A 15513-nucleotide genomic window follows, 5' to 3' on the forward strand; every position below is an offset into this window, starting at 1 on the left:
TGAAACAGTAAGTGAGGTCACTTGCTCAGAGTAGATAACTCACTGAAGTAGCCAGTCGTAAAAGGGTAAGGGGATGAAGGTTTAAAAAGAGTAGACAAGCTCTGTAGTTGTCATTGGGAGAAATAGGACATTTATTTTTCTTAAAGATTTTATTTATTTATTTTGACAGAGAGAGAGAGCATAAACAGGGGGAAGGGCAGAGGCAGAGGGAGAAGCAGTCTCCCTGCTGAGCAAGGAGTCCAGTTTCCTGGGATCATAACCTGAGCCGAAGGCAGAGCCTTCACCTATTGAGCCACCCAGGTGTCCTGAAATGGGAGATTAATTGACCAATAAATACAGTAAGATCATGGGAGTATTGAGAGTCCAGGGGAGAGAGATGGGTTTGTATTTACAGTGGAATCAACCTGCCCTGTTGTTAGACTTCAACCGCACTTGACCACTGGTGGACAAGCATGAATAATGCAGATCATTGAGGTCAGAGGGGAACGAGGTTTGCCTTTTGAACAGAAAAGCAATGGACAAGAAAGAAAAAAATGTGTTTTTGAAATGATGGGACTCTGAGCTAGATTGGGGGGAAGTTAAAAAAAAAAAAAAAAAAGAAAGAAAAAGAAAAGGAGAGATCTGATGCCTGGGAGACAGGATGACAGGGGTCAATGAGGGTAAAGGAACAGTTGTAAACAATTGTGCCAACAAGCATGGTGCACAGTTGGTTGCTGTTGCTCTAATGCTTAAATTAGAGTGATTTGAGAGGTAGAATGGATTAGTGATGATAAGGTTCAGAAGGTGCATGGAAGACTGAGATAAAGTAAAGAACAGGTTATTGAGGATGACTAGCAGGTCAAGGAACTGAGGGGAGAAGGTTCTGACAGGTCATTCCCATAAATGCTGAAGTCCCTGGAATAGTGGCAGCCCTGAACGGGAAAGGTAGCCAAAGATCCAGGTACCAGACGCTTAGACGAATGATGGGGAGTGGTCAGAATGTCTGGAAATGACTACAGCAGAGACCATCCATGGAGGATAGCATAGTGAAGCAGCCTCAGAGAGAAAGTTTTTGTTGTTGTTGTTTTAATGAATGGATTTAGCAATAATGATCTCAGAGCAGCACTAAGGAGAAAGTACAGACTAACCCTATCCCCAAGTCCTGTTTTCAGAATAACAGTTAAACCAATGCTATTCTTCTCTTCTCATAACCAAATTATACTTACAGTCAAAAATTTTATACAGTTGATTTATAGCACAGAATATCAAAATTATTTTAATTATACCATTTCCATTAAGGGGAAAGAATTAACTGTTCCTTATGATTCTCAGTGAAGGAACTCACCGAGAGCAGGATTCAGTAAACTCCTGTAGAGGGTCATATAGGAAATATCTTAGGCTAAGAGGGCCAAATAGTCTGTCAAAACTTCTTTTATCTGCTACTGTGGCATGACAACAGCCGTGGGTGATTCATAGATGAAGGTGAACCCAATCTGCCCCACTCCCACATCTACTGCTCAATTTATTCAGCACTCAAGAGTGGTGGTGGTGAGAAAGTGAGAAGTGAGAAAAAGAAGTGGTATTGGAATTTAAAACCCAACAATGACTTCTATCAGATTTTAAAATAAGGGAAATCAGATAAAAGTTCATGATTTTCCTTTCCCCTAAAACAAACTGAAAAACTGAAAGTAAGCACTTACCTGAACATACAGTTCTCTGAGTTCATACTGAAATTTCTTGGGATCCGTGGTAATTGTCACTGGGCCAATTTCTATGAAGATAAAAATAACACAGGTGAATAAATGGTAATCAACAGCATTAAAGACTTTATTGTGTTTGCACATGTCTTTCATTCTGCATACTGTATGGTTATTTATGAATAAGAAATGTATAGCCAGCAAAACAACAGACTGTTTCTCAGCTTTTGGCTGGCTACCAAAGAATAACTTACAATTTGCTGGAAATCATGCTTATGTAGAGTGAATTTTTAGCCTTAAGAAATGAAGAGGGGCAGTCAAAAATGTCATAAGACAAAGAGTCAGGAGACCCCAGGTTCAGTCCCTTTGTACTCTCACTGGTCAGTGAATATTTATTGAAAACTTACTTTGTTGTTGGACTCTATCTTAATCAGTTACCCAGCCTATAATTGTTTTCTCCACTAGACATTGTAAATTTGTTTGCAACTTTTCTGTAAGTCCAAATTAGTTGAAAATGAAAAGTTTAACATTAAACAACATAAAAACAAATGAAAGTCAATGCCACAGGGTTTTTTTGTTCTGTTTTGTTTCATTTTTATTAATATATAATCTACTATTTGTTTCAGGGGTACAGGTCTGTGAATCATCAGTCTTACACAATTCACAACACCATAGCACATAACCTCCTCAATGTCCACAACCCAGCCACCCTATCCCTCCCCCACCACCCCCCAGCAACCCTCAGTTTGTTTTCTGAGATTAGGAGTCTCTTATGGTTTGTCTCCCTCCCCGGTCCCATCTTGTTTCATTTTTCCCTCCCCTCCCCCCATCCCCGCCCTGCCTCTCAAATTCCTCATATCAGAGAGATCATATGATAGTTGTCTTTCTCTAATAGACTTATTTTGCTTAGCATAATACCCTCTAGCTCCATCAACCTCATTGCAAATGAATGCCACAAGGTTTTTCAGAACTTGCAGAGGCACTGAAATGAGGACATTAAAAGTTGAGGATATAGTCCCTACCACATCCTTCCCCCGGGGCTGGGGGTGCTATCCATCACTATCACTATTCTCCTGAGCTGAATTTGACCAACATAATTACTTTTGTGGTTGTTGCCACCCTCACATCAGGACTAAAGTCAGGGGAAGAGAAAGAGTCCAGATACCAGGGTGGGTTAAGTTGACAATATTTTTTCATAGGATACAGTATGTCTATGGTAAACATTTTAATCCACAGAGATCATTTCCTTAAAAAAAAAAAAATCAACTTTTAAAGTAGGCAAGTGGAAAGTGGCCTTCACAGGTATCAACTACTTCCTTAAGGAACATTCATCTATTTAAGGAATATAGTATTAAAATTCATCAGAGTATCACGTTGTACAGACATATCACCTTAAATTCCCAGGTGGATGAAAATCTATTTTACCTAATGAAGATACAGGCTGTATTCAAAATGACAATGTGCAACTGCAGTACAAAATTATAAAAATATTTAACATTGACTTTTTATAACACATTTTTCTAGCTTCAAAGGCACACTGCTAGACCAAAGCCTTTATGACTTCAAAGGATAATAATTAATTAGCCAGGCCTTCTATAATGTGCTAAATATAATACAAAAACAGACTGTAGGATTTTTGAATGAGGTAAATTGGAAAGGAAGCCCAATTTGTCTGCCATAACCCATGTAATTTTTCTTAGAAATCACATGAAAACTATGCCTGCGTCCTTCATCACAGATTAGACACCTTGCAGTATGCAAAAGGAATGAAGAAGCAACTGGAGAAACTGGGTGAAAATGCAAACATCTGCATTCCATACCAAGCAGAACAGTTATTAGTTATGTGAAAGTCTTGTCCCAAGTATATGGAAAATCAGAGAAGCCTACTCCCTCAAGACTAAACAAAGGCATACTTTGCAAAGGAATGCAAAATAACAAAGAATATGCCAGACAGTTACACCCTGACATGTAAATTGTCAGCAGCATTGTCAAGCCAAACTTCTATGTTCCTACATGGCAGAATACTCAAATAATTCTGGAATTCAAAGCTCAAGACTTAGGAAGAAATACAAAGAGTACTAGAGGAAAGCAATGACATAAGACTAAAGGGGGCACACATACAAGAAAATTGCCTACAATAAGAATTTAAAAATTAGTCCTGGATATATGCATGTTGTGGAGATCAAGGGCTGCTATTAAAATAAGAGGACTGATTAGCCTTCGTTTATATCCATAGACTCAAATACCCATTTGTTTTCGGCAAAGATAGGAAATCCCTCCTGCAGTTCATTAATAAGCATTTTTGCAAACTACACTGAACAGCAGAGATAAATCTTTTATCAGTTATGAGAGATACTCAAAGAGAGGTGAGGGCTTGCTGAACCGCCATATCCCTCCAACTGTAAGCATCCTTTCCAATTCTTTCGAATTGAATGATAATGACTGTTTGGCAAAATCAGCCTCCTCCCTTCCATTCCAGTCTTTCTCTTCGCTTCATACAGCCTTGTGCCAGTTGTGTTATGAGCAATGTCCTCTTCTCTTCCTTTTTGCTCATGTTGGTTTCATCCCCTGCCAAGCCTCTGAGGACATCCAGCAGGTACAACTTTGTCCTCTCTTCCTGCCTGAACATGGTCCCCTATTGCTCACAGAATTAAGTGGGAACTCTCCAAGGCATTCCAAGTCTCTCTTCTATTAATCCAATTTTCTAACTTTCTCAACATCCCTTAGCATGAGGTTACTGTGCTTCCTCATTACTCCCATGGCCGTCCCCACGGTCTTTCATTTGCCCATATGCCACTCATTCTAAAAAGCCTGATTTAAGTCCTACTCCTTGAATGTTTTGACTTTTCTCCAATTTGCTTTAATGTTGCTTTGATAATATTTGTACAATAAAGACATGGGGAAAATGAAGGTACATAGCATTTAATCTATGAATGAGATCATCTCCACTTTATTCAGTTAATTTTATCTTATCGCTTACAAACAAAACCCACCAAAAAATCAACCAGTCAATTAACCATCAATCTCCAAACAGAAGCACTGAGCTATAAGGACATTAAAGATCATTTGGTTCAATCTTTTATCTACAGACAATAAAACTTGAAGTCCAGGGAAGATGAAATTGAAAACTTTGGTGGTAGGAAAAAAAAAAAGTTAAGATATCTGAAACATTTTTTACACAGAACAACATGTGCAGCTGACTAATACTTCTTCTTTTCCAAGATCTCCGTTCTGTTGATGATTGTTACTACCAACTTTCTCCTCCTTTCTTCTGGACCACAGGCAAGATAGGCCATGTTTGAATGCCTAATCTGATGCACACAATATCCAGAATTCTTTATTGTTGAATGCCTGGAAATTATCTTTAATAGACCAAAGAACAATAAAGAAAAAAGAAAAGAATAAATGTTAAAGGTTAAACCCAGGCCTTCAGATCTTTTATTATTTGCTCCTTTCATTACATCATGGAGCCTCCATGCTATAGCTAACATCCATGGGACATGATCAATAGGACACTGGTTAGCCAACCAAGAAGGTTTTCAGCCTTCCCTATTATCCAAATGTTTGTTCTTTACTTCAACATTATTAATACATAATCAATAGGTACCATTTTCTACATATAGCTTATCTTAAAAAAGAAACAAACAAACAAACAAACACGGGCATCTAGGTGACTCAGTTAGTTGAACACTGGGCTCTTGGTATCAGCTCAGGTCATGATCTCAGGGTCCTGATACCGAGTCCTGCATTAGGCTTCATGCTCAGCAACTCAGCACAGAGTCCACTTGAAATTCTCTCTCCCTCTCCCTGTGCCTCTGCCCCTCTCCCTGCTCACACATGTACTCCTCTCTCTATCAATAAATAAACAAAATCTAAGGAAAAAGAAATATTAGGGCAACATGTATTATTGCAAATATAAGAAATATGTCATGCTTCAGAAGACCACTTTTGATTAAAAAAAAAAAAAAAAAGTGCCCAAAACCCTAAGGCAGTCTCCTCTTCTCATTTTGTTATTTCTCGTTTCCTAGGGACTTATCAGATGGGTTGGATTTATTTCCAGCATCTCAGCCATTGTTCTCTTAATCTCAGTTGTTGGATTGCATTTGAGAAAATAATGGAAAGAAGTTCACAAGGTAATATTTTCTTTCACTGCTTCACTTGGCAAGATCGATATCCAGTTTCTTACTTCCTTTTTCCTTTCCACTAACAGATTTCTGCTCCTTACAGTTTTTCTTTACTCAAAGTGCTTCTTGATAATATGAGGAAAAGAAACTGCTGCTTGCTAGGGTTTAAACAGTACCCGTGCATGATTTGATAATGGTGTTCCCAATTTCTTTGCTTTTAGAAAATATATAGTTCTTGGCTTTATATTTACAATTACACGTAAATACATGAAAAGTTAAAATGAGAACCCCTAGCTGCATTATAAACTAAACAATATTTGTAGAGCATTATAGAAGAATCAAATATATGTATAAGTCACAGAGTTTGTCACAATGGAAATTGTTGAAAACTATAGCAAGCTATGAAACATCAGAAAGTCTATTTAACGCCTGAAAAGAGCCAAGTAATACAGAAAGGGAGAGCAAACTTTCTCAGTGTCCAGGGAGAATAGAGACCCCTGAACTCTAGGGAAATACACAGTGAAGGTATCAAGGAGGAGATGAGAAAGGAGCTGGGGACAAAGAGAACACCAGGTTAACAGAGGCTGGCGTTAGAGCAGAGAAATTCCAGGCACTGGGACATGGGCTGTTCAGAATCCCTCCCATGAACTGAATCTCAACATGTTTCATGCTCTAAAAATTCTACTCTCAGTCAATTCAACGCAAGTCAATTATAATGTCTTCTATGTGCAAAGTTACTAATAAACAGACCTATTCAAAGCATTAAAGTTGTCTAAATGAAAATTATTTTGTTTCCTGCTTTGGAATGCTACAGAAAAACAGATTAGTAACTATATTCACTCTCACTGTTTTCACTTTAATCCACAATCCACTCTTCCCAGATCTCCCTATCCTCATTCAGTTATAATGTTGCTGTCCAGCACCATTTTTAAATGATCTGCACCTAATCCATGAAAACAAAACTGTTTCCCGACTTTGAACTAAGCTAATGTCAAAGTATATTTCAGGACTCGTTAAATTGAGTACATTCCTACTCATACGAGAATAGGTAATTTTGAAGACCACTTAAATGCCCTTAATGATTGTTCTGACATGAAGTGATATATTTGGTGTGTTTTATAAAATCCGGGCCACTGGTGAAGTCATGCCTGTTATCTCATATTGATTACATAGCATTCTGCTCCACTATCCAAAGAAATTATTCATTTAACAATGAGTTGTATGATAACCTTAAATATATGTACTTAGCGAAACTGCAGCCAATATTTGTAAAACGCAAGGGTCATTTCACTTGGCCTGCTGCTGAACAGGATACAGAAAAAATTGTGAACATGAATTCAGCAATGTTACACAGCTGTTTAGAACAGGAAGCAAAGAAGAATGCCCTAGTAATCGACACAGGACTCTGAGGTGTACTAAGTAGGAAGGATGTCATTGCTTACACTGGACCTTAGCCGAGCTGCAGCAAGCACTCTTGCGAAAACAAGTGTGGGAATTTTAATGGCCAACAAAGTTCAAACTCTTAGTTTTACCTGAAACCCTAAATTAAAAAATGGCATTTTAACACCAAAATATACCCACGTATTGATAAGGTATACTCAATAAGAAAACATATAATATTTTGTCATGCTATTTAATAAAATCTAATTAATATAATAATAAAATTTATTTAACAAGCTTTCCAGTGTGATCAAGGTACTCTGAAAGCAAACAAGAAGAAAATGAATACTATGTACAATAACATTTAAAATTTTGAAATAATGATATTCTTATAAGGAATTGTGTTTTTAAATTTAAGATAAAATTAGAATTCGTTTCAAAGTTTTAATTGTTCTCTTAGACAATTCTTTAGCACTAATGGTCTTTCAAATAAATCTAGACATTTGTTAGGGATGAAGAAAAATTACAAAAGGAGTAAAATGTTGAAGAAAAATATTTTCTAGTCCTAAGAAATGAATCACTAATATTGTGAAAATTTCCACATCTTAAGAGAATAGACTCAACTTCAGCCCTGATTGTTTCCACAAGTAAACAAATGTATGCAGTCCTTTGATCATGTTTCCAGGGAAAATATAATTCAGAAATCCAAAATCATATTTATGAAGGAACACTTCATTGGCAAAAATATGGGAATCAGAGATATTGCTAAAAATATGATAGATGCATTTATATGTCTGTATATATGTGATATTATATATATGGTTTCCCCTAAATATTTGCATTCATTCATTCAACAAATAGTTCGAACTGACCGGAAGTATACAAGCGAGCAAATATATTTAAAGAGACATAGCAGAGGGACACCTGGGTGGCTCAGTCAGTTAAGTGTTTGCCTTCAGTTCAGATCATGACCCAGGGTCCTGGGATGGAGCCCCACATCGGGCTCCCTGCTCAGTGGGGAGTCTGCTTCTCCCTCTGTCTCTGCCTGCCACTCCCCCTGCTTGTGTGCTTACATGCTCTCTGACAAATAAAATCTCTAATAATTTTTTTTAAAAAAGAGAGACATGGCAGAATCAGAAATGTCTGGGTGTGCCTTTCAAATTAAAGGGCTGACTGCTGGACTTAAGACCCGTGCAGGGGCGCCTGGGTGATTCAGTGGATTAAAGCCTCTGCCTTCAGCTCAGGTCATGATCTCAGGGTCCTGGGATCGAGCCCCGCATCAGGTCCTCAGCTCAGCGGGAAGCCTGCTTCCCCCTCTCTCTCTGCCTGCCTCTCTGCCTACTTGTGATCTATCTGTCAAATAAATAAATAAATAAATAAATAAAATCTTAAAAAAAAAAAAGACCCATGCAATTTTACATGGCCCTGCTCTCAGAGGCCCCTGCTCTGTTGAGAATGCTTTGGAGTCAACTGTCTTGAAATAATTTTATCTTTGAATTTGTGTTTTGTAAGTGAAGTTCAATGGGACAATAGAACATGCAGTCTGAGCTTGGAGCCTTAGCTCATGTGTGGTCCTGCCTGCCACTACTTCTGAAGACAGATTCTCAGCCTCCTCTTACCCATGCATGCCCCAGGCCCTACCCTACCCTGGTCCTGCTTCTACAGCTGTCACTCTCCACCATCCACCCCAGCAGGGACCTGGATGTGAGGATGGCGAGGACTGGGAGCTCTGGCCACCGAAAGCCATGTCTCAGTGGGGGCAAACCTTCTATACCTTCCCAATCCAGGTACAAAGCATGTCTCAGTACCAAGGTTTAAAAATCCCTGGGGGACGCCTGCCTGCCAAAGACTGGGACCTTGGAAAGAGATGTCTGCCTCAGCTGACCAGACCCCACCGCAGGCTGAAGCACAGTGCTTGTCCCACATCTGGCAGGAAGGGCAATCCCACAACCCATCTGGTCAAATGCTGAGCTCAGCCTGCAGCTTGAGGCAGGCCCTCAAGGGCCAGTGTGAGTCTGCAGGTGGCCCAAGGGTATCCTGGTGCCTGGGGATGCTCCCTCCTGGTGGCATGCCTGAAGGATCTTCTCCTCCTCCCTGTGCTTCTCTGAAGTCTGGTTTAAACTATTAGCGTGGATTTTCCCATCCATCTTCATTCTGTACAGTGCCGGTTTTAAATGCAAATATCAGAACATTTAACTCCTGCATGGACTCAACCAAATTATACAATTCATATAATGGCACCTCCAACTGGCTAGAAGACACACACACAAGCCAGACTTAGGAAGGTTAAATGAGGAACTATTCATTTATAATCCCAGCAACAGGTTAAGTATTCCAGGTTTATCAAGACATTGAATTAAATATACTCTTTATTGAAGAGTATATTTCAATATACTCTTGAAATATATTTTTCAATATATTTTTTTCTGAAAAAGACCATTGTTATAAAAAAGAAAGCTAAATATTAAAATATATACATTCTGATAATTTATGGATTTAATACATTAAAAAATCTCAAAAAAGTTTTTTTTTTGCTTGTATGTATTTTAGTAATTTATATATTTTGCTTTAAACATTTTAGAATACTTAGCAACAATATTCTTAAATTTATTCTGAACAGCACATGGGCAATTATAATAATGAAAATTGGTAAGACAATAAAGGCCATCACAAGCATCAATAACTAAGAAGACAGAACTCCTGGTATATAAAGAAATATATAATAACTAGAAAAGAATTAATAATCTACATACAAACTACTATCTGAAGACAAGATATATAAAACAGGATTATTTTTAAAAATATTTAACTTTAATTCCAATTTTGTAATATATAGTAAAATAAACTCCAATAGGCTTAACTGGTTCAATATAACCATTATAATTAATTTAACTGAATCCAAATTAGAACATAAATCTGATATATAGAAGAATAACATTCTCCTTTTCAATGCAACAGAAGAAATCACAAGGGGAAATACTGACAGATACGAATGTATAGAAATCAAATGAAAATTGATGACACTTGCAGTGAACACAGCATAACATACAGAGTGGTCAAATCACTATGTACACCCAAAACTAAGATACACTGTGTGTCAACTATCCTTCAATAAAAAAAAAAAAATCAAATGAATATTAAACTCTAAAAAAATAGGGGCACCTGGGTGGCTCAGTGGGTTAAAGCCTCTGCCTTCAGCTCGGGTCATGATCCCAGGGTCCTTCGATCGAGCCCCGCATCGGGCTCCCTGCTCAGCAAGGAGCCTGCTTCCCCCTCTCTCTCTGCCTGCCTCTCTCCCTGCTTGTGATCTCTCTCTCTGTCAAATAAATAAATAAAATATTTTTTTAAAAATCTAAAAAAATAAATAAAGCCAGATTTGGCAACATTTATGTCATCAATTAAAATAGATGAAAATCTATACTATCTGAAGAGTTCATTCAAATTTGTACCCAAAAAAAGTATCAATCACTACATAAAAAGAAAATTCATTGAGAGAAGGAAAACAAAGAAATAAGACCAGAAGCAAATATTCATATGTACTTAGAGTGAACGAGATCAACTTTAGCCAATTTAAAGTACTCGTAAGAAAGAAAAGCATTTTTTTTTTAAGATTATCACTCAAACTGTAACACAACCTGGAATATGTGTACTGTTGGTGACATTATAAGTGGTTGCCACTTTTGTGAAATTTACAATAGTTATATGCATTTTAGGTATGGTAAGTCTTAAAAGTATCTTCTGATGAAGTCATTTCCCTTTTTGTTGTAATTCACCGAAAATTAAAAGACATGGACATAAGTAAGATACTGACAAATAATGTCAAAATAGAAAAATGTCTAGAAACATATAAATCTCTAAATAATATTGGGCAGTAATTAAATTAGTGTTCTGTGCAAAAATACAAGTAACAGCTTATCATGTATCACTAAATAAAGAGACAAAACAAATTACATATACACTTGGATTGCAACTACAGAGACAATAAGGACATAAGGACATAAAGACAAATTCTGAAGGATCACACCAAAGTAAAAATTGACATTTGGAGTAAGTGGAATAATGAGAACTATTTTCTTTCAACAAAAAATTTTCAAATCAGTGCACCCATAATTTAAAGAGAAAAATTTCATACGAGCACATACAAGTCTGAGGTTGTACTCATGAATTTCGGTTGTATTCATGAATTTGTGGCTCCTAATTGGTTTATAATGGTTCCTGGAAAAAGGCACAGAAATATCTCTTGGCATTAAGCAAGGTAACAAGGAAAGCACTGATTTGGGACATCTGTTACTGCTGTGAGATGAAATATTTGAAGGTGAAATATTTAGAATTTAATCAAAACAGTCATTGTCTGGATCCAGTATTCTTTTTCAATCCTCTCACTTGAAACTTTCACCTTTCTTTTGAATGCACAACGCTTGGCAATGGCATCTTCCTACTGTTAGTCTTTAATGAATCTACAAAGAATTCCTTTGATTTAATGAAATAAGACACTCTACAAACTTGTAACACTGAAATTCAACCATGGTCAGATTTTGGTTCTGTGATTGTTATTATTGGTTTTTATTTTCTCTACACACTCTTGCAATGATGTATGTCTGTTCATACACACATGTGTATCTGTCTTGCTTTTTTTGCTTCGGAGGAGAAATATCGAAAACACAAAATATTCAGCCTAATGATAAATGTTGAAAATGAAACTGAATCATTAACGTGAGTATCCATTTTAGATGTAAATACTTCTCCTAATATGACGTTCAAAGTATTTACCTTAGTTGGTGGCTAAAAGTTTCCCCCATTTGAAAGCTACTACAGTCTCATTAAGGTCGATAAAGTTAATTACTTTGTACCACTGCGAATCTCCTCCAAATGTATTTTCAACCCAAGACAAACCCGCACCTGGTGCCCATACTCGGTATTGGGAAGGCATCCATAGTGGCCATCCCACATCTTCCCTTCCCAGGTCAGCAAAACACTGTTGCAATTGCAAGGCCGGACATGGGCTTGTCACATGACCAGTACTTTCCAAAAACTACAGACAAGGAACAAGAGACATTCTGTTGCATTTTTCCGGTATCACGGTGATCAGCCCTTTCTTATCACCACAGGGTTTCAATACCTGTGCTCCGGGTTCCCATGCTTCTCTACTTCACTTTGAAGAGCATTCCTGTTAACTGATTATATCAAGCCTTCTCTTTAAAACCTGAGCTCCAAAAGGCAGGGGTTTTTTCTTTGTTGTGCAGTCTGTACTCAAACCAAAATGTAATAATTAACATGTGTTTCACAGGCATCCATTAATAACAATTAGCAGAGACACTGAAAGGGAGATTTGTCCAACTAAATTTCCCAACCGCACTGATGAATAGTGCTTAGATTCGTGCTCATCCAGATCCCACCAGAAAATCTACATAGACTAGATGAAAGTGCCATTTGATTTGAAATTGTTCATTTACATGGCCCGTATTTACTAAAAGTTGGACTTACGAGGCAGTCTACTGCTTGGGTTAAGAGTTCAAGCACTAGAATCAAAACTAGTTGGGTTAGAATCAAGGCTCTGCCATATGTTTATTTGGTTTTTTTGGTTTGGTTTGGTTTTTAACTTTTGTCAAGTCCCTTAATCTCATTGGCTTTTAGTTTCCTCATCTATAAAATGAGAATAATAATCATACTTACAACAGGGTTGTCGTGAGAGTTTAATAAGGACAGTATGCACGGGGCAAGGCCTGGAGTAGATTAAACCCGTTAACTCTGCTGTTGCTAATGCTACTACTGACAATAACTTTTGTGACAACATCAAAGACACTGTGTTAAGTACCATGACTAGTTAAGTAAATATCTATTCTAATACAAAGAGCAACTTCAATCTGGGAGTTTAGGGGGAAAAAATGATACTTTTCTTGTGCCTATCCCTACTTAGGCTGATTTACATAAATTTACATTTCCATCTCAAAAAAGATTAGTAAGCAAAGTACATTCTTTTTAAGATTTCTTAGTAAAGTACATTCTTATTAGAAGGTATGCCTCTTACAAAAACTTTGTTTTTACTTTTCCTACAATGAAAAAGTCAAACTTTTATTGTATTTAAATGAGTTTTTAGAGAACTAAACCTCTACTTTCTTGCTTTTGGAGACAGTTAGACATCATTTCCTCTGTTTGCCATTAAATAGATTTCAGAATTTAAAATTTCATGATAAAAAGTACTTCAGAAACATGCTTGATCTTTAATTTCTACCTCTCTAATACTTAAAACCATTAATACCCCAAACAAGATTGATAAAAGCATTTACCAAAAAGAGAAAATAGTTTTCTGATTTAGGATCACTAATTAATATTTCACGTAAAAATACTACTCTCAAGTTATGCTATCTATTCTCTGTTCCTGAAGTAATCTAGAAAAATGTCTACCTCTATACCTTAGTTTATATTTTTTTCTATATAAAAGGCTGTTTTAAAAAAAAAAAAAAAAGGCTGTTTTCCCCCTTGTCAAAATTTTCTTCAAGATTTAACTCAGGTCTCAACTTTTTTAGAAACACCTTCCTGAACATCTCAACCCTTAGAGATCATTCTTCTGAATTCTTTTAAGGAGATGTCTTAACTGCTTACTTATGAGATGCGGTAGGCATTTTCTAAACTGGCCTCCAATGATCCCCAGCAGCTGATTGTCACACCCTTACGTAATCAATCCCCTCTCTTGAATATGGGTTGAATCTAATGACTTTCTTCTCATGAAGAGAATAGTGCAAAAGTGATGGGCTATCACTACCAAAATTAGGTTACAAAGAGACTACAGCTTCTTGTCTTGCAAGCCCTCTCTACTCTTTGATGGAAATTACCCATGTGCACTACCCTATTTTTCCACAGAGAGGCCCACATGGCAAGGACCTGAGGCCTTCTCTGTCCAACAGCTCAATCCAAAAACCATGTCAGTAACTAAGTTACTTCTCCAGTCAAGCCATGCAGTGACTGCAGGACAAACCAGCACCTTAACAACAGACCCTGGGTCAGAGGACCTAGCTAAGTCATGCTGGGATTCCAACTCAACAAAGGGTGATATAAAAAATGTTGGTTCCATTACAGCACTAAGTTTTGGAATAAATTTCTGTGCAGCAGCAGATAGCTACATTAATTTAACTGCATATTGTCCCCTGAGCTAGATTATATCTGCTCTGATGACAGTAACTGTGATATTTTTAATCTCCATCCCTTTGACAGTGACCTCCACTGTTTGGTAATGGTGATATTACATAAAGACACAGACAACAATTTTGAACAATATATACAAATCACTGCCTAAAAATATTTGCTCTAGCAAATATGGAGGAATTACAGTCTATCTTCAAGAATCTGTAGTTTAATGTGCCAGAGAGAGAAAATACAAACATTTGTATGTATATGTGTGTTTATAATAAATGTCCAAACAGAAACACACCAATATCATAGAAATGACCAATTTTAGAAGGAGTGAATATTTAAGTAATCATTATTTAAGTAATTAAGCAATAAAAGCAGGTGAAAAGGAAGTGTGATGTCTAGAGAAACTGGAAAATATTAGTATGGACTGTCTGAAAAATATGTAAGAAAAAGAAAATACTAAATATTACAAAATCTCTTAAAATAAAACAATTATGGCACCTAATCCTAAAAAAACACTAGGGACATAGTGAATATTAATAAAACTCTGAAGTCATACAAACATTATCTCTAATGATGCATATGAATCTCATTATTATAATGAAATCAATAATGCCAGAGGGATGAATTAATTGAAGAACATTCACAGCAACTGAAGTTGAATTAATACACTAAAGAAGTTATTAATGAAACATATACTCTGCCAAAGAATAATCTGACAAAACTAAGATCTCTTAAGGCAAATACTCTTCTTCTAACATTTTTTAATTCAACAAATAATTTTTAAGTCCGTACTAGGTAACCACATTCTGTGCTTGAAGCTAACCATTGGAAGCCTAATATGTAGTTGTATTAGATGAATTTTTTTTTTAAGATTTTATTTATTTATTTATTTGTCAGGGGGAGGGGCAGGCAGAGAGGCAGGCAGAGGCAGAGAGAGAAGCAGGCTCCCCACTGAGCAAGGAGCCTGATACAGGACTCTATCCCAGGACCCTGGGATCATGACCTGAGCAGAAGGCAGTGGCTTAACCCACTGAGCCACCCAGGTCCCCGGTTTTAGGTGAATTTATGTGATTTCTTTTGATTCTATAAATTTCAACCCATCTACTAAGTTTACTATAAACAAAAAAAGCTGAATATGTTTGGCACAGGTCAGAAGGAAGAATGTGTAGAAGGCGTTTTTCTGAAGAACAAATAGAACA

At 36.9% G+C, this 15513-nt stretch overlaps 1 protein-coding gene across 1 annotated transcript in view; it reads right to left on the reverse strand.

The window, feature by feature from the left end:
* The window catches only part of HMCN1 (hemicentin 1), a 473045-nt gene that overhangs the window by 362579 nt on the left and 94953 nt on the right, over positions 1–15513 (reverse strand). The window contains exon 2 of the mRNA XM_080824786.1: positions 1680–1750. Coding sequence (XP_080680912.1) covers positions 1680–1750 — 71 coding nt within the window. The remainder of the gene's footprint in view (positions 1–1679; positions 1751–15513) is intronic.

This window comes from Martes martes (genome assembly GCF_963455335.1).
Source record: "Martes martes genome assembly, chromosome: 15".
Lineage (NCBI taxonomy): Eukaryota > Metazoa > Chordata > Mammalia > Carnivora > Mustelidae > Martes > Martes martes.